This window comes from Nerophis ophidion, linkage group LG07, assembly GCF_033978795.1.
Source record: "Nerophis ophidion isolate RoL-2023_Sa linkage group LG07, RoL_Noph_v1.0, whole genome shotgun sequence".
Taxonomy (NCBI): domain Eukaryota; kingdom Metazoa; phylum Chordata; class Actinopteri; order Syngnathiformes; family Syngnathidae; genus Nerophis; species Nerophis ophidion.
Genome location: NC_084617.1, coordinates 5,589,306 through 5,613,155, shown reverse-complemented (window position 1 = coordinate 5,613,155; position 23,850 = coordinate 5,589,306). Strand labels below are relative to the sequence as shown.

The 23,850-nt window shown below is 40.5% G+C and overlaps 1 protein-coding gene across 1 annotated transcript in view; it reads left to right on the top strand.

Annotated features, from left to right (window-relative positions):
* Positions 1-23,850, top strand: part of camsap3 (calmodulin regulated spectrin-associated protein family, member 3) — a 111,646-nt gene that overhangs the window by 36,102 nt on the left and 51,694 nt on the right. The window contains exon 2 of the mRNA XM_061905230.1: positions 10,573-10,817. Coding sequence (XP_061761214.1) covers positions 10,573-10,817 — 245 coding nt within the window. The remainder of the gene's footprint in view (positions 1-10,572; positions 10,818-23,850) is intronic.

Genomic DNA, 23,850 nt, shown 5'->3' with positions numbered 1-23,850 from the left:
TGGATGTGAATGGAGGAGGGTATTAGTAAAGTGTTGAAGTTGCCTGGAGGTGTTGTTTTAGAGCGGTTTTTGAAGGAATATAGAGATGCACTTACTTTTATACCTGTTGGGAGTGCATTCCACATTGATTAGATTAGATTAGATAGTACTTTATTTATTCCTTCAAGAGAGTTCCTTTAGGAAAATTAAAATTTTCAGCACAATCCCATTCAAGATCAGACAAACATTACAGGGAGACAGAACAGGATCGCTGACGGGTCTGCCGGCTTCCCTTACAAAAAAGGTGAGGTGCAGGTAACAAGTGGGGGGGAGAAAAAATCGAAGAATTAAATTAAATTAAATTAAATTAAAAAATCGGTTTAAGCCTGAAGGAGCTGAGCCGGAAGGCAAAGCTCTCAATTTACCGGTCGATATACGTTCCCATCCTCACCTATGGTCATGAGCTTTGGGTCATGACCGAAAGGATAAGATCACGGGTACAAGCGGCCGAAATGAGTTTGGGGTCTCTCCCTTAGAGATAGGGTGAGAAGCTCTGCCATCCGGGAGGAACTCAAAGTAAAGCCGCTGCTCCTTCACATCGAGAGGAGCCAGATGAGGTGGTTCGGGCATCTGGTCAGGATGCCACCCGATCGGTAGGAGGCCACGGGGAAGACCCAGGACACGTTGGGAAGACTATGTCTCCCGGCTGGCCTAGGAACGCCTCGGGATCCCCCGGGAAGAGCTAGACGAAGTGGCTGGAGATAGGGAAGTCTGGGCTTCCCTGCTTAGGCTGCTGCCCCCGCGACCCGACCTCGGATAAGCGGAAGATGATGGATGGATGGATGGTTTAAGCCTGGGCCCTGGAGAGGGGGTCCAGACTGAGGCCAAGGGAAAAAAACAACAACTCATAGCCATAGTACACATCCTTCTTATATGTGTGTAAGAAGGAAACATCAAAGAACACAAAGGACATTAAAGACATTAAAGCAGCAGATACAACCAGCCACTTCTACATACAGCTATGAATAAAAAGTAAAATAAACATATCCACTGTGGTGGCCTCTGCGGTGTTCCACGCCATCGTCCGCTGGGGTGGAGGGAGCATGGCCAGAGACAGGAGCAGACCCAACAAAGCAACCACTCTCGGTCGCCGACCAACTCTCGGCCAGTGTCCAGTCCGCATGGATGAGCGAGGATACGTCCAAGAAGACTGAGGTGTCCGACACCTGCTCACCCAGCCAAGACACCGCGAAGCCTCTCCGTGCTAGCTCCGCAGTCCTGTCCCCTCATCCACATCTCCTCCAGTCCCTCCAAACCGACTCCGGTGTGGCAGAGACCCAGCAGCTGGTCTCCATGGCCAAAAGGCTCCCGGGAGGCAGATCCGGAAGTCCACAAAAAAGCACCGTAGAGGTCACAAAAGTGCCACCACTTGTCACACAGTCCCAAAGGGTCTTGGACCAAAAGGCAAAACAATATAATAACACATGAAACAAGAGGGTAACACCAGCACAGAGCTCCTGCCAACAGCAGCCACTACAGCAGCGTCATCTTGGATGGATGTGGCATAGAAAGAGAATGAGTTAAGACCTTTGCTAGATCGGGATCTGGGTTTAACGTGGTTTGTGGAGCTCCCCCTGGTGTTGTGGTTATGGCGGTCATTTACGTTTAGGAAGTAGTTTGACATGTACTTTGATATCAAGAAGGTGTAGCGGATTTTATAGACCAGGCTCAGTGCAAGTTGTTTGACTCTGTCCCTCACCCTGAGCCAGCCCACTTTGGAGAAGTGGGTTGGAGTGAGGTGTGATCTCGGGTGGAGGTCTAAAAGTAACCGGACTAGCTTGTTAAGGGATGTTTGGAGTCTAGATTTGAGGATTTTGGAGGTGCTAGGGTACCAGGAGGTGAAAGCGTAATCGAAAAAGGGTGAATGTGAGTTCAAGGTGCTTTTTTTGACCAGAGAGGAGATTCTGTAGAGGAATCTCGTTCTGTGGTTGACCTTTTTGATTACCTTGGTTGCCATTTTATCACAGGAAAGATTAGCCTCTAGAATGGAACCAAAGTAGGTGATCTCATCCTTCCTGGTGAGAACAATGTCACCCACTTTTATAGTGAAGTCACTGACTTCAAGAAGGTTGATGTGGGACCCAAAAAGGATGGATTCCGTTTTACCTTAGTGTTTGGATAGCTTGTTGTCAGCGAGCCAGGTGCAAATATGAACAATTACAATTTAGATGGTTGGACTCCTGATTGATTGATTGACAGTTTTATTAAACATTGCCACCCAGAGGACGGTGTGGTGCGGTTGGGAGAGGGACCGTGCCCAGCAACCTGAGGATTCCTGGTTCGATCCCCTGCGTCTACCAACTTAGTCACATCCATTGTGTCCTCGAGCAAGACACTTCAGAATAGAATAGAATGGACTTTATTGTCATTATATTTGCATATACCGAGATTAAGGACTTGAATTTAAAATGCCGTAGTGGGAATAAATATGGTGTTAAAATAAATTGCACAAGATTTAATAAAGAAAAAATGGACTACTATCCAATTAAAATAAGCACTCCTGTACAATATAGAAAACACTACAAATAGGGGTGTAACGGTATAAAAACATTTCGGTTCGGTACCTACCTCGGTTTAGAGGTCACAGTTCGGTAAATTTTCGGTACGGTAAGAAATCAACAAAATATACATTTTTTTGTTATTTATTTAAATAAATAAATGGGTTGTACTTGTATAGCACTTTTCTACCTTCAAGGTACTCAAAGCGCTTTGACACTACTTCCACATTTACCCATTCACACACACATTCACACACTGATGGAGGGAGCTGCCATGCAAGGCGCCAACCAGCACCCATCAGGAGCAAGGGTGAAGTGTCTTACTCAAGACACAACGGACGTGACGAGGTTGGTTCTAGGTGGGATTTGAACCAGTGGCCCTCGGGTTGCGCACGGCCACTCTCCCACTGCGCCACGCCGTCCCTATCAAATTTACCAAATTTACCAAATTTGTAAACAATGGCTTCATCCTTTTAACATTGGGAACACTATAATAATTCTGCCCATGTTAATCCACATTAAAGTGCCTTAAATTGTTGCTTTGATTAAATAAAATGAAAAAAACCTTCTACATATAAAAAGTGCAACATTAAACAGTTTCCATTGAAACTGTTTCATGTCAACTCATCATTCTTAATTTATTACAGCATTTGGGAAGCCTGTAGTTGACTTTTATTATGTAAATGTTGTATTTTTATCAACATGTGATAGCAGGGACCCTGCTATTCAAAACTAGGGCTGCTACATTACTAATGATTAATGTAATATTGCTGAAAAATAGTACAATTGCAATAGGAGAGACTATTCATCCCTAAACTCAATGAAATAACAGACAGGGCTTTGCTGCCCCTAAAACACGCACACACAGAAAAATTTGCTAACGTTACGATAAAAGCTAATTAGCCTTCATCTCAAGCCTATACTGTGAGCCAACACAATAGTGAGAGTCCAGTCCATAGTGGCTCTAACATAATAGTGAGAGTCCAGTCCATAGTGGATCTAACACAATAGTGAGAGTCAAGTCCATAGTGGATCTAACATAATAGTGAGAGTCCAGTCCATAGTGGATCTAACATAATAGTGAGAGTCCAGTCCATAGTGGATCTAACATAATAGTGAGAGTCCAGTCCATAGTGGATCTAACATAATAGTGAGAGTCCAGTCCATAGTGGATCTAACATAATAGTGAGAGTCCAGTCCATAGTGGATCTAACATAATAGTGAGAGTCCAGTCCATAGTGGATCTAACATAATAGTGAGAGTCCAGTCCATAGTGGCTCTAACATAATAGTGAGAGTCCAGTCCATAGTGGATATAACATAATAGTGAGAGTCCAGTCCATAGTGGATCTAACATAATAGTGAGAGTCCAGTCCATAGTGGATCCAGCATAATAGTGAGAGTCCAGTCCATAGTGGATCTAACATAATAGTGAGAGTCCAGTCCATAGTGGATCCAACATAATAGTGAGAGTCCAGTCCATAGTGGATCTAGCATAATAGTGAGAGTCCAGTCCATAGTGGATCCAACATAATAGTGAGAGTCCAGTCCATAGTGGATGTAGCATAATACTGAGAGTCCAGTCCATTGTGGATCTAGCATAATTCTGAGAGTCCAGTCCATAGTGGATCTAGCATAATAGTGAGAGTCCAGTCCATAATGCATCTCGCATAATAGTGAGAGTCCAGTCCATAGTGGATCTAACATAATAGTGTCAGTCCAGTCTATAGTGGATCTAACATAATAGTGTCAGTCCAGTCCATAGTGGATCTAACATAATAGTGAGAGTCCAGTCCATAGTGGATCTAACATAATAGTGAGAGTCCAGTCCATAGTGGATCCAGCATAATAGTGAGAGTCCAGTCCATAGTGGATCTAACATAATAGTGAGAGTCCAGTCCATAGTGGATCCAACATAATAGTGAGAGTCCAGTCCATAGTGGATCTAGCATAATAGTGAGAGTCCAGTCCATAGTGGATCCAACATAATAGTGAGAGTCCAGTCCATAGTGGATGTAGCATAATACTGAGAGTCCAGTCCATTGTGGATCTAGCATAATTCTGAGAGTCCAGTCCATAGTGGATCTAGCATAATAGTGAGAGTCCAGTCCATAATGCATCTCGCATAATAGTGAGAGTCCAGTCCATAGTGGATCTAACATAATAGTGTCAGTCCAGTCTATAGTGGATCTAACATAATAGTGTCAGTCCAGTCCATAGTGGATCTAACATAATAGTGAGAGTCCAGTCCATAGTGGATCCAACATAATAGTGAGAGTCCAGTCCATAGTGGATCTAGCATAATAGTGAGAGTCCAGTCCATAGTGGATCTAGCATAATACTGAGAGTCCAGTCCATAGTGGATCTGGCATAATAGTGAGAGTCCAGTCCATAGTGGCTCTAACATAATAGTGAGAGTCCAGTCCATAGTGGATCTAACATAATAGTGAGAGTCCAGTCCATAGTGGGGCCAGCAGGAGACCATCCCGAGGGGAGACAGGTCATTAGAGCAGAGATCTAAATACCGGTACATTACAAATAATTGGCCCTATCTGTCAGTACTTCACCCAGTTCTAGTGCTCATACTTCTGATTTTCCTTAAGCCACTTTTTATTTTGTTTTGTGGAGAAAAGTTTAATGTCCGACTGAGACTTGAACTCCAGTGACAAAGAGTTCCACAGATGTGAGACCTTCACTGAGAACTAAGAGTGGTCCGGCACCTTTTTCGCTGTCCAGTTTCTTGACACATCACATCAGGGGCCAACCCATTAAGACACTTAAAAAAAATAGCTTTTAAAAATGAGAAATGTATACAATTATCAAAGCTCCTGTTTCATTTTTGGTTGCCATGGCAGTGATGATGCTTCATTGATTGAACAAATCAATGTGTCCCAGTACTTTTGAACATCATTCTGGGCTCGTAGTCCTCCGTGTGTGTGAGATCTTTTGTTGAGTTTGCTTCTGGCTTGGTCCGCATGCAGAGAAACCAGTTCAGGAGCGGGCGTGTCAGGTCTGTGTATAGAATTCTGTTTGCTGGGAAACCAGTCTGAGCAGATATGATGCAGGCATCTTTTGAAGGCCTCTAATGTGTCACAATGTGCACTTTCTCTTGCGTTGACACTTTTTTAATGAGTCCTTGGCTTGGTCTGCTGGAGATTCATTGAGTTTCTTAACCTTCCTCTTGTGTTAGCTTTCTGTTACCATCTCTTATGTTAACGGGTCGGTTTTGACCCATGTCTTAAATCAGCTGTAAAATACACTAAAAACAATGATCTATCATCCAATTTGTTTCTCATCTCTTGGTTACCTCGTTAGGCTTCCTTATCCTTGAAAATATTGGTTTTAATATTTTTGGTTTGGGCCATTGGGCCTTTTTTCGTCAGTATACCCCTCGATTTAAATTTTTAAAAATAGAATCATATACATAAAAAAAGGTTGTTGTGTTACCTAACTATTACTAAGGGGTATTAGAACACATCTCTTAAATAAATGTGTTTTATATATTTTTTCATTTTAAGAATTTTAACTATAGTAACATCTATGGTGTTACGGGTCAATTTCGACCCATATATATTTACTTCAAGAAAAAGGCTAAAAAGTATTTTTTTTCAGCAACAGAAATCAAACATCAAACCAACAACAACCAATCAAGCACATGAAATCAAGAGAAATAGATTACTAGTTCCAAAACTAATAAAAAAACAAAATCAGAGTGGCAAAAAGTGACACTTTTAGTGTCCGTCTTTTGTTTGTTTTTGTACAGGATAACAAGGTAAAATGAGAATCCACTAAAAAGTATTTTTTTCAGCAACAGAAATCCAACATCAAACCAACAACAACCAATCAAGCAAATGAAATCAAGAGAAATAGATTACTAGTTCCAAAACTAATAAAACAACAAAATCAGAGTGGCAAAAAGTGACACTTTTAGTGTCCGTCTTTTGTTTGTTTTTGTACAGGATAACAAGGTAAAATGAGAATCCACTAAAAAGTATTTTTTTCAGCAACAGAAATCCAACATCAAACAAACAACAACCAATCAAGCACATGAAATCAAGAGAAATAGATTACTAGTTCCAAAACTAATAAAAAAAAACTAAATCAGAGTGGCAAAAAGTGACATTTTTAGTGTCCGTCTTTTGTTTGTTTTTGTACAGGATAACAAGGTAAAATGAGAATCCACTAAAAAGTATTTTTTTCAGCAACAGAAATCCAACATCAAACCAACAACAACCAATCAAGCAAATAAAATCAAGAGAAATAGATTACTAGTTCCAAAACTAATAAAAAAAACAAAATCAGAGTGGCAAAAAGTGACACTTTTAGTGTCCGTCTTTTGTTTGTTTTTGTACAGGATAACAAGGTAAAATGAGAATCCACTAAAAAGTATTTTTTTCAGCAACAGAAATCCAACATCAAACAAACAACAACCAATCAAGCACATGAAATCAAGAGAAATAGATTACTAGTTCCAAAACTAATAAAAAAAACAAAATCAGAGTGGCAAAAAGTGACACTTTTAGTGTCCGTCTTTTGTTTGTTTTTGTACAGGATAACAAGGTAAAATGAGAATCCACTAAAAAGTATTTTTTTCAGCAACAGAAATCCAACATCAAACAAACAACAACCAATCAAGCAAATAAAATCAAGACAAATAGATTACTAGTTCCAAAACTAATAAAAACAAAAACAAAATCAGAGTGGCAAAAAGTGACACTTTTAGTGTCCGTCTTTTGTTTGTTTTTGTACAGGATAACAAGGTAAAATGAGAATCCACTAAAGCTCACATGATTGGGAGAGGAGCTGGCTGTCAGTGTGTTCAGTTTTGGCTTTTATCATTGCTTTATCGTCTTATTTTTAGAACCGGGTCGAAACCGACCCTAACAACACCAAGGGCATAATTTCTACCAGAGCATTTTATAATTTAGTGAAAAAAAATTAAAATGTTTTATTTTGTTGATAAAGAGGTTCCTGACAAAGTCCAAAAGCTTTGATGCAAAAAAATAAATGTATGTGGTGTTTTTATGCATTTAAAAACTAAAACGGGTCGGTGCCGACCCTAACACAAGACGAAGGTTAAAGCAGTGTTTTTCAACCACTAGTGCAGTGGTTCTCAAATGGGGGTACTTGAAGGTATTCTAAAAATAGCAACCATTCAAAAATCCTTTATGAATATATCTATTGAATAATACTTCAACAAAATATGAAGGTACGTTCATAAACTGTGAAAAGAAATGCAACAATGCGATATTCATGTGACGCTTGGCTGGCATCGTGGTGCGGGTTCTTTCCCTCCATTTATGCAGTCGTTCTTTGACACGGCGCGAAGGTAAGAAATGATTTATTATCACTAACAAAACAGACAGAGAACAAAAACACTTGCACAAGGCACTGAAGAGAAAACAAACATAACTAGCATGGGAGCTAGAAGGAACTAAGAACGCTAGCATGTGAGCTAGGGAAATCAATCAATCAATCAATGTTTATTTATATAGACCCAAATCACAAATGTCTCAAAGGACTGCACAAATCATTACGACTACAACATCCTCGGAAGAACCCACAAAAGGGCAAGGAAAACTCACACCCAGTGGGCAGGGAGAATGCTGACTATGAGAAACCTTGGAGAGGACCTCAGGTGTGGGCAACCCCCCGCCCCCTCTAGGGGACCGAAAGCAATGGATGTCGAACGGGTCTAACATGATACTGTGAAAGTTCAATCCATAGTGGCTCCAACACAGCCGCGAGAGTTCAGTTCAAAGTGGATCCAAGACAGCAGCGAGAGTCCCGTCCACAGGAAACCATCCCAAGCGGAGGCGGATCAGCAGCGTAGAGATGTCCCCAACCGATACACAGGCGAGCGGCCCATCCTGGGTCTCGACTCTGGACAGCCAGTACTTCATCCATGGTCATACATATATACCTATACTGTATATACCTTTATATACATATATACATACATATATACCTGTACTGTATATACCTTTATATACATATATACATACATATATACCTGTACTGGCTCACCTGCACTGGCTTCCTGTGCACTTAAGATGTGTCTTCAAGGTTTTACTACTTACGTATAAAATACTACACGGTCTAGCTCCATCCTATCTTGCCGATTGTATTGTACCATATGTCCCGGCAAGAAATCTGCCTCCAAAAGACTCCGGCTTATTAGTGATTCCTAGAGCCCAAAAAAAGTCTGCGGGCTATAGAGCGTTTTCCGTTCGGGCTCCAGTACTCTGGAATGCCCTCCCGGTAACAGTTCGAGATGCTACCTCAGTAGAAGTATTTAAGTCTCACCTTAAAACTCATTTGTATACTCTAGCCTTTAAATAGACTCCCTTTTTAGACCAGTTGATCTGCCGCTTCTTTTCTTTCTCCTATGTCCCCCCCTCCCTTGTGGAGGGGGTCCGGTCTGAAGACCATGGATGAAGTACTGGCTGTCCAGAGTCGAGACCCAGGATGGACCGCTCGTCGGGACCCAGGATGGAACGCTCGCCTGTATGGGTTGGGGACATCTCTATGCTGCTGATCCGCCTCCGCTTGGGATGGTTTCCTGTGGACGGGACTCTCGCTGCTGTCTTGGATCCGCTTTGAACTGAACTCTCGCGGCTGTGTTGGAGCCACTATGGATTGAACTTTCACAGTATCATGTTAGACCCGCTCCACATCCATTGCTTTCGGTCCCCTAGAGGGGGGGGGGGGGGGGGGGGTTGCCCACATCTGAGGTCCTCTCCAAGGTTTCTCATAGTCAGCATTGTCACTGGCGTCCCACTGGATGTGAATTCTCCCTGCCCACTGGGTGTGAGTTTTCCTTGCCCTTTTGTGGGTTCTTCCGAGGATGTTGTAGTCGTAATGATTTGTGCAGCCCTTTGAGACATTTGTGATTTGGGGCTATAGAAATAAACATTGATTGATTGATTGAAGTAAGATGATGTATTATGTCAAAGGGGGCAGGAAATTATAAGATTTCTTCATCCATTCCTTCTCAGGAATTGTGTGAATTTAAATTGTATAATTGTGATATCATTATTTTGTCGTTCTAAATGCACATCAATGAATGAGATAAATAAAAATGAATTAAATAAAAAAAAAATCTAACACAATATCCCCTCTCATAAATATGGTTTGTATATTGATGCATGCATGCTTGGTTATGGTTTGAATTGCCATCCATCCATCCATTTTTCTACCGCTTATTCCCTTTCGGGGTCGCGGGGGGCGCTGGCGCCTATCTCAGCTACAATCGGGCGGAAGGCAGGGTACACCCTGGACAAGTCGCCACCTCATCGCAGGGCCAACACAGATAGACAGACAACATTCACACACTAGGGACCATTTTAGTGTTGCCAATCAACCTATCCCCAGTGCATGTCTTTGGAGGTGGGAGGGGCCTATCCCCAGGTGCATGTCTTTGGAGGTGGGAGGGGCCTATCCCCAGGTGCATGTCTTTGGAAGTGGGAGGGGCCTATCCCCAGGTGCATGTCTTTGGAAGTGGGAGGGGCCTATCCCCAGGTGCATGTCTTTGGAAGTGGGAGGAAGCCGGAGTACCCGGAGTAGAACCCACGCAGTCACGGGGAGAACATGCAAACTCCACACAGAAAGATCCCGAGCCTGGATTTGAACCCAGGACTGCAGGACCTTCGTATTGTGAGGCAGACGCACTAACCCCTCTGCCACCGTGAAGCCCCGGTTTGAATTGATATCCAACATTTGCGACAACGACTTTTTACTGTCAACTGGGTTGCGTTTTTTTTAATGATTTCTGCTGGTTGTGTTGCTTCTGGATTTTTTCCCCAAAAAATGTGCCTCGGCTCAAAAAAGGTTGCAATGGGGGAAGAAAGCAGAAGGAGAACATCCCTGAGCTCATCATGTCCTAGTGACCTTGATACTTGTGGTCCTCGCCAGTCCGGTTAATCCCCCTCACCCCAGTGGGGGACATGTTTTTAATAATGACATAATCATAGCGCCTCCTGCAGCTCCACTCCAGGACCGCACTTAACCACTCCTTACTGTGTGTCTCCCTTTAGAGAACGTACCCGCCGAGCTGCGAGACCCCTTCTACTGTGACCAGTATGAGCAGGAGCACCTTAAACCTCCGCTTGCCCACCTTCTGCAGTCCTCTGAGCTCTACTGCCGCACCTACAGCCTGCTGCTGGCCGCCGGGAGAGCCCGAGTGCAGCCCAAAGACAACGGGGCCCTCCTGCAGCTGCTGGCCGAGAGAGGCCTGTTGTTGGCCGGTGACGTGGACCTCCGACATAAACCCATCAAAATGGTAAAGATTTGTCAAAGCAAGTACGGTGGCTTTGGGAGACCCAAACCACAGTATTGGTATCGTGTTTTCCGGAGCATAACTGGGTTATAAGGTCTAGCGTATTTTTCAGAGTATAAGTCGCAGTTTTTTCATAGTTTGCTGCGACATATACTCCAGAGCACACTTTTTCTGCAGGCGAGCTACTTTTCAATTGACCAACTCGAGGGGATCTACCTCATTTATATATATCATTTATATTTATTTATTTATGAAAGAGACATTTTTGTAAACAAGTTAAATGTGTTTCATGATAATACAAGCATGCGTAACACATATAGATGTCTTTCTTTCACCAAGACAAGAATATAAGTTGGTGTATTACCTGATTCTGATGACTTGCATTGATTGGAATCAGACAGTAATGATGATAACGCCCACATTTTCAAACGGAGGAGAAAAAAAGTTGTCCTTTCTGTACGATACCACATGAAAGTGGTTGCTTTTTGGCATCTAATTCATCCAGCTTCCATACACTTTACAAGAAAAACATGGGCGGCAAATTCCGTAGCTTGCTTGATTGACATTCACGGCACCCGAGGGTCTTGTGAGATGACGCTGGCTGCTGCCAGTTCATTATTATGAAAAAATGACAGAGAGGAAGGCGAGAAACACTTTTTATTTCAACAGACTTTCGCGCCGTCCCTTCCGTCAAAACTCTAAAGGCCGACTGCACATTTCCTATCGTCACAATAAAAGCCCTGCTTCATGCTGCCTGCGCTAACAAAATAAGAGTCTCGGAAAGCGATGTGCACGCCAGCTTTCTGAGGGATCGCTTGTGCACGCCAGTTTTCCCAGACTCTGTATTTAGTTAGCGCAGGCAGCATGAAGCAGGGCTTTTATTGTGAAGATAGGAAATGTGCAGTCGGCCTTTAGAGTTTTGACGGAAGGTACGGCGCGAGAGTCTGTTGAAATAAAAAGTGTTTCTCGCCTTCCTCTCTGTCATATTTTCATAATAATGATCTTGCAGCAGCCAGCGTCATCTCACAAGACCCTCCGGTACCGTGAATGTCATTTAAGTGACGTCTTGGTGAAGATTGATGATCACTCATTTTTAGGTCTATTTTTTTTATAAGCCCGGCTGGAGATCGACTGACACACCCCCCGCGGTCGACTGGTAGCTCGCGATCGACGTAATGGGCACCCCTGCGCCAGAGCGACTTATGTGTGAAATGATCAACACATTTCCGTAAAATATTAAAATAATATTATTTATCTCATTCGCGGAAGAGACGAAGAAAATGTCAGCAATCGTCACACACACGTCAACCAATAAGAATTCGGCGGGGGAGGGTCATGGTAGAAGTGCATTGTGGGTCATGGAATGCTAACTGCTATATGCTATATTAGGGGTCACCAACCTTTTGGAAAGCAAGAGCTACTTCTTGGGTACTGATTAATGCCAAGGGCTACCAGTTTGATACACACTTAAATAAATTTCCATAAATAGCCAATTTGCTCAATTTACCTTTTTAATAAATAAATCGACATACCGGTGTATTAAAAAATGGGTATTTCTGTCTGTCGTTCCGTCGTACATTTTTTTTCCTTTTACGAAAGGTTTTTTGCAGAGAATAAATGATGAAAAAAACGGTTTAAAAGAGGAGAAAACACGTAAAAAAATTCAAATTAAATTTTGAAACGTAGTTTATCTTCAATTTTGACTCTTTAAAAATACAAAATTTAACCGGAAAAAAGAAGAGAAAAACTAGCTAATTCGAATCTTTTTGAAAAAGGTTAAAAAAAAGAATTTACGGAACATCATTAGTAATTTTTCCTGATTAAGATTCATTTTAGAATTTTGATGACATGTTTTAAATAGGTTAAAATCCAATCTGCACTTTGTTAGAATATATAACAAATTGGACCAAGCTATATTTCTAACAAAGACAAATCACTATTTCTTCTAGTTTTTCCAGAACAAACATTTTTAAAAGAAATTCAAAAGACTTAGAAATAAGATTCAAATTTGATTCTAAGGATTTTCTAGATTTGCCAGAATATTTTTTTTCAGAATTTTAATCATAACTTTGAAGAAATATTTCACAAATATTCTTTGTCGAAAAAACAGAAGCTAAAATGAAGAATTATATTAAAATGTATTTATTATTCTTTATAATAAAAAAATAAATTTACTTGAACATTGATTTAAATTTATCAGGAAAGAAGAGGAAGGAATTTAAAAGGTAAAAAGGTATATGTGTTTAAAAATCCTAAAATAATTTTTAAGGTTGTATTTTTTCTCTAAAATTGTCTTTCTGAAAGTTATAAGAAGCAAAGGAAAACAATAAATTCATTTATTTAAACAAGTGAAGACCAAGTCTTTAAAATATTTATATATACAGTATATATATATATATAAAATACTTGACTTTCAGTAAATTCTACCAATATATATGTAAATATTTTATTATATATATATATATATATAAATAAAAGAAATACTTGAATTTCAGTGTTCATTTATTTACCCGTATACACACACATAACACTCATCTACTCATCATTGAGTTAAGGGTTAAATTGTCCATCCTTGTTCTATTCTCTGTCACTATTTTTTTAACCATGCTGAACTAGAGTCTGGAATCTTCCATCTCTCCTTTGCATTGGCCCAAAACGTAGAGTAGATGGCAGTATTGACCTGTTTAAGAGTGTCACAACATTGCTGTTTACGGCAGACGAACTGCTTTACGGTAAAGGAAAACGTGACTGCTGTTGTTGTGTGTTACTGCGCTGGGAGGACGGCAATGAAACTCATTCTACAGGTATAACGTCATTGGGCAGGCTAGCTGTTTATATTGTGGGAAAGCAGACGTGAAAACAGGCTGTCGATAAGTCACTCAGGTCCGCATGGAGCTGGAGGGGGCGTGGCCTCCAGCTCCGCCTGAATTTCGGGAGAGAATTTGTCCCTGGAGGTTTTCGGGAGAGGCGCTGAATTTCGGGAGTCTCCCAGAAAATCCGTGAGGGTTTGCAAGTATGGTCACAACTTTTTTAGAATTCTATCGGACATTGCGACTTTTGGTATTAGTGTTCTTGGAAAAAAAAGTGATCCTAACACACATACTGTACAGCAGATTTTTTATAGCTACATGTGTATATATAATTTATACACACATACATATTGGCCCCCCCGAAACTGTTTTTTTTCCTCTCAAGTCAAAATATTTGCCCAGCTCTGGTGTACGCCTTGATGCGTGTGTGCGAGCGGGTGTTGTTGATGTCACTAGTAGCCACCGGTCTCGCAGGCCATGTTGAATTTGGGTCCTGTTTACGCTTTGATTCGCGGGATTAAAGGACCTGCGAAAAGACCCCTGCTCATTCATCCGTGCCTACTTCCCCCCTCCCCCCTTTACATCGCCCCCGCTGCTTATCTCAGAGGATGAGTGGATCCAGCTGCCAGGCCCGACCGGCAATCACGCCGAAAAAAGTCGTCCCCCCACCCGTTATGGCACCTTGCTTGTTTAGTCGGAAGTTATCAGCATGTGACTTTATACATTAGAGCGGGGGTCACCAACGCGGTGCCCGCGGGCACCAGGTCGCCCGTAAGGACCAGACGAGTGGCCCGCTGGCCTGTTCTAAAAATAGCTCAAATAGCAGCACTTACCAGTGAGCTGCCTCTATTTTTTAAATTGTATTTATTTACTAGCAAGCTGGTCTCAGTTTGCTCGACATTTTTAATTCTAAGAGAGACAAAACTCATAGAATTTGAAAATACAAGAAAATATTTTAAAGACTTGGTCTTCTTTTGTTTAAATAAATTAATTAATTATTTTACTTCTTATAACTTTCAGAAAGACAATTTTCGAGAAAAAATACAACCTTAAAAATGATTTTAGGATTTTTAAACACATATATCTTTTTACTTTTTAAATTCCGTCCTCTTCTTTCCTGACAATTTAAATCAATGTTCAAGTAAATTATTATTTTTTAATTATAAAGAATAATAAATGCATTTTGATTGAATTCTTCATTTTAGCTTCTGTTTTTTCGACGAAGAATATTTGTAAAATATTTCTTCAAACTTATTGTGATTAAAATTCTAAATAAATATTCCGGTAAATCTAGAAAATCTTTACAATCAAATTTAAATCTTATTTCAAATTCTTTTCAATTTCTTTTAAAATTTTTGTTCTGGAAAATCTAAAAGAAATAATGATTTGTCTTTGTTAGAAATATAGCTTGGTCCAATTTGTTATATATTCTAACAAAGTGCAGATGGGATTTTAACCTATTTAAAACATGTCATCAAAAATAAATATTGTGAGAAATCATTAAGATGATCAGTGTTTCCACAAAGATAAATATCATTAATTGTCAAGTGAAGTGAATTATATTTATATAGCGCTTTTCTCTAGTGACTCAAAGCGCTTTACATAGTGAAACCCAATATCTAAGTTACATTTAAACCAGTGTGGGTGGCACTGGGAGCAGGTGGGTAAAGTGTCTTGCCCAAGGACACAACGGCAGTGACTAGGATGGCGGGAGCGGGAATCGAACCTGCAACCCTCAAGTTGCTGGCACGGCCACTCTAGCTGCACAGTTGTGTTGGAACTGCCGATTGTGTGTCGCGGCTCCAACACTCCTTGTAAGATTAGTCAAGAGGAACTGGTTTGTCTTCTCGTCTTCTTTTGACAATAAGCCTCTTTCTCTCCTCCTTCGCACGGCTATCAAAGGCAACCGCGCTAAGACCCGAAAATAATTAAGTGGTGGAGTGGTTTTGTTTTTTCCCCTCAATGGAAACCTGTTTTTCAGACGCACTAGAGCAGTGGTTCTCAACATTTTTTCAGTGAACAGTTTTTAATTCAAGTACCCCCCTAATCAGAGCAAAGCATTTTTGGTTGGAAAAAAAGAGATAAAGTAGTAAAGTACAGCACTATGTCGTCAGTTTCTGATTTATTAAATTGTATCACAGTGCAAAATATTGCTCATTTGTAGTGGTCTTTCTTGAACTATTTGGAAAAAAGATATGAAAATAACCAAAAAATTGATGAAAAATAAACAAGTGATTCAGTTATAATTAACCCTTGTATTATGGTGGAAAAATGACATTGATTATGTTGCGGGTCGTTTTGACCCGTACTGTGTAAATGCACTCAAAACAGGTTAAACCAATAACAATTTTATTTTAGGTTATATAAACATTTAGAAATCACAGCCATGTGATATATATACCAGCACCCATCAGCTCCTGATGGGTGCTGGTTGGCGCCTTGCATGGCAGCTCCCTCCATCAGTGTGTGTGAATGGGTAAATGTGGAAGTAGTGTCAAAGCGCTTTGAGTCCCTGGTTCAATCCCCACCTAGTACCAACCTCGTCACGTCCGTTGTGTCCTGAGCAAGACACTTCACCCTTGCTCCTGATGGGTGGTGGTTAGCGCCTTGCATGGCAGCTCCCTCCATCAGTGTGTGAATGGGTAAATGTGGAAGTAGGGTCAAAGCGCTTTGAGTACCTTGAAGGTAGAAAAGCGCTATACAAGTACAACCCATTTATTATTTATTTATAAGAAAAGTGACATACAATAAATTTTTTTTCTTCCAATTGTATTATGTTAAGGGTCAATTTGACCCATTTCAGTTTTTGTGTTGACGGCGTGGCGCAGTGGGAGAGTGGCCGTGCGCAACCCGAGGGTCCCTGGTTCAAATCCCACCAAGTACCAACCTCGTCACGTCCGTTGTGTCCTGAGCAAGACACTTCACCCTTGCTCCTGATGGGTGCTGGTTGGCGCCTTGCATGGCAGCTCCCTCCATCAGTGTGTGAATGTGGAAGTAGTGTCAAAGCGCTTTGAGTACCTTGAAGGTAGAAAAGCGCTATACAAGTACAACCCATTTACCATTTATTTATTTATCAAAGTACTGGTTATACTTTCTTTTTCTTGCTGAAATCTGGTGACTTTTCCTCATCTAGGGTCATGAACTGGTGTGTAAATCTGGACACTTTGTTGTGTAGTGGAATGTTTGTGCAGAGTTTGTATAAAAAGATGATGTTGCGGGTCATTTTGACCCAGGCACTTTAATGTGGGTAAATAGCTGTTCAGAGCCAAAAATAAACATGTCTCCTTGATGTACTTTTTACTTTGATGTACAATTGTTTGTATTTTGATTGTCTCTGAGACCCAGTGCCAGGTGTGTGAAGAGAGGGAACTTTCTCACACTAGGTCCTTGTCTCCCCAGATGTCATCCTTCTGGAGCTCATTTTTGGTGAGTTTGTCAAAGAGATGACAAACAGTGACAAGTGTGAGAAAGTTCTCTCTCTTCACACACCTGGCTCTGGGTCTCAGAGTCAATCAAAATACAAACAAGTGTACATCAAAGTAAAAAGTACATCAAAGAGACTTGTTTATTTTGGCTATTTACCCACATTAAAGCGTTCTGGGTCAAAATGACCCGCAACATCATCTTTGTATACAAACTCTGCAAGACATTCCACTACACAACAAAGTGTCCAGATTTTACACACCAGTTCACGACCCTAGATGAGGAAAAGTCACCAAATTTCAGCAAGAAAAAGAAAGGATAACCAGCACTTTGATAAACACAAAAACTGAAATGGGTCAAATTGACCCTCAACATAATAGACAGGTTAAAGGGGAACATTACCACAATTTTAGAAGGGTTAAAACCAATAAAAATCAGTTCCCAGTGTCTTATTTTATTTGTCAAAGTTTTTTTCAAAATTTTACCCGTCCCGGAATATCCCTAAAAAAAGCTTTAAAGTGCTTGATTATCGCTATTTCACCCATGTAGAGTTTGGAAATCGGTTAAAAAAAATAGATGGACTTTTTTCTGCACCATCAAGGTATATATTGACGCTTACATAGGTCTGGTGATAATGTTCTCCTTTTAAGGTAGAAAAGCGCTAAACAAGTATAACCCATTTTCCAAATTCTGGTTGTTAGACCAGCAGAGAAGGTTTTGCTGGCCCTGACGGCACACCACCGCATTTCTCACTGTGCTCGCTCAAATCAGGTTTTAAAAGAGGATTTGGGGCACCGCAAATACTTTGGAAGCTAATCCAGCGCTCAGATTTCAGGCATGAGATGGATTTCATATTGGAGTAATAAGTAGTTCATATTCTGTCATTTCTAGAACGTTATTGTGTTTTATTATAGAGTCAAGTGTGTTGTCTTTTTGTGCAAAGTACAAGCTCAGGGCAAATGCAATTGGTACAAATGCAGAAGTACTTTCAGAGGTATTTACGGAACAAGCTAAATGACAGATATGTACATAAGCTAATCAACATACAGTATGAACATAGTATAAAAGACTAAGTGCTGAAGAAGTATTTAGCACACATGTAATTCACAATGTCTCAATTATAATTCCTCTGTGTTGGCTGCATGCTTCTCCATTGTTGCTCATTCAGCTCCAACCAAAGATTAAAGCTGCGGGACCACTTTGGCTGCTGCCCCGTATTGAAAATTTTTGTTTTGAAGTCATTTTTTGCAACTTCCTGTTGATTTTTGCTGAAGTGTATGAAATGTAGGTCTAAGTCAGACCTACATAGAGGTTTTTGTTTCATGTCTCCACGACATTCCTAACGAAAGTTACAAGTAGTTTTGTCTGTGTATTTTCCTAGGGGGCGCTAGAGCGCAATTTAGAATTTTGGGGTTTGGTTTTTTATTAAATGGGAATTTTCGCCCGTCCTGATGCGTGTGTAAAATTTGGTGAGTTTTGAAGCATGATTTTTGCTGATGGAAGTAAGTGTATGAAATGTAGGTCTAAGTCAGACCTACATAGAGGTTTTTGTTTCATGTCTCTATGACATTCCTAACGAAAGTTACAAGTAGTTTTGTTTGTGTATTTTCCTAGGGGGCGCTAGAGCGCAATTTAGAATTTTGGGGTTTGGTTTTTTATTAAATGGGAATTTTCGCCCGTCCTGATGCGTGTGTAAAATTTGGTGAGTTTTGAAGCATGATTTTTGCTGAAGGAAGTAAGTGTATGAAATGTAGGTCAAAGTCAGACCTACATAGAGGTTTTTGTTTCATGTCTCTACGACATTCCTAACGAAAGTTACAAGTAGTTTTGTCTGTGTATTTTCCCAGGGGGCGCTAGAGCGTAATTTAGATTTTTGGGGTTTGGCTTTTTATTAGATGGCAATTTTCGCCAGTCCTGATGTGTGTGTAAAATTTGGTGAGTTTTGAAGCATGATTTTTGCTTAAGGAAGTAAGTGTATGACATGTAGGTCTAAGTCAGACCTACATAGAGGTTTTTGTTTCATGTCTCTACGACATTCCTGACAAAAGTTACATGTAGTTTTATTTGTGTATTTTCCTAGGGGGCGCTAGAGCGCAATTTAGATTTTTGGGGTTTGTTTTTTTATTAAATGGCAATTTTCGCCAGTCCTGATGTGTGTGTAAAATTTGGTGAGTTTTGAAGCATGATTTTTGCTAATGGAAGTAAGTTTATGAAATGTAGGTCTAAGTCAGACCTACATAGAGGTTTTTGTTTCATGTCTCCACGACATTCCTGACAAAGGTTACAAGTAGTTTTGTCTATGTATTTTCCTAGGGGGCGCTAGAGTGCAATTTAGATTTTTGGGGTTTTTTTTTTTTTATTAGATGGCAATTTTCGCCAGTCCTGATGTGTGTGTAAAATTTGGTGAGTTTTGAAGCATGATTTTTGCTGAAGGAAGTAAGTGTATGAAATGTAGGTCTAAGTCAGACCTACATAGAGGTTTTTGTTTCATGTCTCTACGACATTCCTGACAAAAGTTACAAGTAGTTTTGTCTATGTATTTTCCTAGGGGGCGCTAGAGTGCAATTTAGATTTTTGGGGTTCGGTTATTTTATTAGATATCAATTTTTGCCAGTCCTGATGTGTGTGTAAAATTTGGTGAGTTTTGAAGCATGATTCTTGCTGAAGGAAGTGTATGAAATGTAGGTCTAAGTCAGACCTACATAGAGGTTTTTGTTTCATGTCTCTATGACATTCCTATCAAAAGTTACAAGTAGTTTTGTTTGTGTATTTTCCCAGGGGGCGCTAGAGCGCAATTTAGATTTTTGGGGTTTGGATTTTTATTAGATGGCAATTTTCGCCCGTCCTGATGTGTGTGTAAAATTTGGTGAGTTTTGAAGCATGATTTTTGCTGAAGGAAGTAAGTTTATGAAATGTAGGTCTAAGTCAGACCTACATAGAGGTTTTTGTTTCATGTCCCTACGACATTCCTGACAAAAGTTACAAGTAGTTTTGTCTGTGTATTTTCCCAGGGGGCGCTAGAGCGTAATTTAGATTTTTGGGGTTTGGTTTTTTATTAGATGGCAATTTTCGCCAGTCCTGATGTGTGTGTAAAATTTGGTGAGTTTTGCAGCATGTTAAGGGGGTCAAATTACAGCTCGGTGTTTCTGGGTGTTGTTGATAAATGGCTTTCGCTTTGCATTGTAGAGCATTAACTTGCACTTTGAAGCATTTGAAGGGGGTCAAATTACAGCTCTAAGAGGCAAAAATGGGGACGGCGTGGTGCGGTTGGGAGAGTGGCCTGGTTCAATCCCCACCTTCTACCAACCTCGTCACGTCTGTTGTGTCCTCGAGCAAGACACTTCACCCTTGCTCCTGATGGTTCGTGGTTAGGGCCTTGCATGGCAGCTCCCGACATCAGTGTGTGAATGTGTATGGGTGAATGTGGAAGTAGTGTCAAAGCGCTTTGAGTACCTTGAAGGTAGAAAAGCGCTATACAAGTAGAACCCATTTACCATTTAAATGACTATTTGTAGGATATAGAATTATTGTTTAGGAAACTTTGCGCAGGGGTTCCTTGAAGGCGCGTAAAATCAAAACCGGAGCAGTTATTAAAACTTTGTGAATAACTTTTAATCAGAAGGGTTCAATCTCTCTCCTGTGCGAGTTTGAAGCCGACATGACAAACGCGCTCAGAAGAGATAATGTTTGAAAAAAGGTGACAGGTTTTTTGAAGGGGTAATTGCCAACTTCCTGTTGATTTTTGCTGAAGGATGTCAATTATTAAAATATAGGTCTAAGTGAGACCTACATGCTTCTCCATTGTTGCTCATTCAGCTCCAACCAAAGAAAAAACTGTCCCCCTTAACCAAATCCTCGAACCACTCAACTCTTATTTTGGCTGCTACTATGCCACAATTGTATTTCCTTTCTTGTTTCACCGCTGCTTTGTCGCATCGGCTTTGTCCGTCCCTTGTTGGTACCAAAGGAAAGTGGGTCATGGTGCAGCCCCAGTGGTGGTCTTGGCCAGCAAAACGACTGCCAAGCCGAGCAAAGCTGCTGTCGACAGAAGCTGAAGCCGTCATGTATGTCACTCATGAGTGGATTTAAGCCTCTCTGTGTTTGTTTTTATTTTATTTTTTTTACCAATCTTGTTAAGATTTTAGAATTCTGTAGTGACTGACTCAGCTAAACCCACTAAAGTAGGGGTGTCCAAAGTGCGGCCCGGGGGTCATTTGCGGCCCGCAGCTAATCGTTTACCGGGCCGCCACACATTCTGCAAGAATTGCAAAATTTATAGTATTGCAAAAATTAAAAAAAAAATATATGAAAAAAAAAGTGGAATGAGTTGAAATCTAATGAGAAAAGGTGGCAATGTTGACACAAAGCTGCCATGCAGGCAGTTTTTTTTTGTTCCTTTTATAGCTCGGTTGGTAGAGTGGCTGTGCCAGCAACTTGAGGGTTGCAGGTTCGATTCCCGCTTCCGCCATCCTAGTCACTGCCGTTGTGTCCTTGGGCAAGACACTTTACCCACCTGCTCCCAGTGCCACCCACACTGCTTTAAATGTAACTCAGATATTGGGTATCACTATGTAAAGCGCTTTGAGTCACTAGAGAAAAGCGCTATATAAATATAATTCACTTCCTTTGCTCAAAAAAAAAAGACCCCAAAAAATAGATGTTATAATGAATTGTTACTTAAAATTATCACTTTAAAATGTTTTATGTGGAAAAAATATTGCATATGTTGTGTGGTTGTCATATAAAAACATCAAAGTTCTGACAAAAGAGCATAAAACAAACATAATAATAGTTCAAACTTCAAATCGACAGATATATCGGAAGTTGATCTTGAAATTTAAGTGTTAAAAGTAATAAAAAACTAATAAAAATGCATCACTTTATGAGTGGGGAACCTTTCGGATCTGAAATATATTTAGTAGGATTTTATTGAAGTTTTCACTGTGATTACTCAAAAATATTAAATAATTCAAATCAATGGTGTCCTGCATTATTGATCTTTGAGGGCTTTAGTTGCTAAATAAAGGAACTTTCCTGAAGGAATCAATAAAGTACTATCTATCTATCTATCTATCTATCTATCTATCTATCTATCTAACTATCTATCTAAATAATGCATATTTCAGTTTTACTGTAAAAAAACAAAGTTGTCTTTGACAGAAAATGCATAAAACCTCAAGTTGATATAGAGATTTACTGTAAGCATTAAATAAAAAATAATATTTGACTTATTTTTAACATTTTAGTGACTGAGACCCTCTATGCTCCCCAAGAGCCTTAAGGATTAAAAAAAAAAATCCACATATTTTGTCATAGTTTGAAAATGAAAAATATCAAAAAGCCCCCCGCATGCTTACATTTTTGCACTCTGTGGAAAAAGTTTGGACCCCCCTGCACTAAAGTTACAGTGGGTGTTATGTCCAGCTTTGTGAGGAATTTCTAGTCATCACGTGGTGTTTTTCTCCAACAACGTAATGGAACAGGCAACAACCGAAGAGGTGCATGTGTTGACTAATTGTCTACTTTTGTGTGCGGCGTTTAAGCAGTTGAAGCCAAAACACACACATATATGGTGTACTAACATCTAGATTGGTGTTATCTGCTGGTTATAAAATGACTCAGTTTGGGATATTAGGGTTGGACAATAATTATGACTCACCGAAACTCAGAGGTGGGTAGTAACGCGCTACATTTACTCCGTTACATCTACTTGAGGAACTTTTGGGATAAATTGTACTTCTAAGAGTAGTTTTAATGCAACATACTTTTACTTTTACTTGAGTATATTTATAGAGAAGAAATGCTACTTTTACTCCGCTCCATTTATCTACATTCAGCTCGCTACTCGCTACTGATTTTTATCGATCTCTTAATGCACGCTTTGTTGGTTTTGATTTGTCAGACAGACCTTCAAAGTAGGATCTATCACATGCCTGCGTTTCACCAATCAAATGCAGTCACTGGTGACGTTGGACTCCGTTTCACCAATCAAATGCAGTCACTGGTGACGTTTGACTCCGTTTCACCAATCAAATGCAGTCACTAGTGACGTTTGACTCCGTTTAACCAATCAAATGCAGTCACTAGTGACGTTTGACTCCGTTTAACCAGTCAAATGCAGTCACTGTTGACGTTTGACTGTGTTTCACCAATCAAATGCAGTCACTGGTGACGTTTGACTCCGTTTCACCAATCAAATGCAGTCACTGGTGACGTTTGACTCCGTTTCACCAATCAATCGCAGTCACTGGTGACGTTTGACTCCGATTCACCAGTCAAATGCACTCACTGGTGACGTTGGACTCTGTTCCACCAATCAAATGCAGTCACTGGTGACGTTTGACTCCGTTTCACCAATCAAATGCAGTCACTGGTGACGTTTGACTCCGTTTCACCTATCAAATGCAGTCACTGGTGACGTTTGACTCCGTTTAACCAGTCAAATGCAGTCACTGGTGACGTTTGACTCCGTTTCACCAATCAAATGCAGTCACTGGTGACGTTTGACTCCGTTTCACCTATCAAATGCAGTCACTGATGATGTTGGACTCTGTTTCACCAATCAAATGCAGTCACTGGTGACGTTTGACTCCGATTCACCAATCTAATGCAGTCACTGGTGACGTTTGACTCCGTTTCACCAATCAAATGCAGTCACTGGTGACGTTTGACTCCGTTTCACCAATCAAATGCAGTCACTGGTGACGTTTGACTCCGTTTCACCTATCAAATGCAGTCACTGGTGACGTTGGACTCCGTTTCACCAATCAAATGCAGTCACTGGTGACGTTTGACTCCGTTTC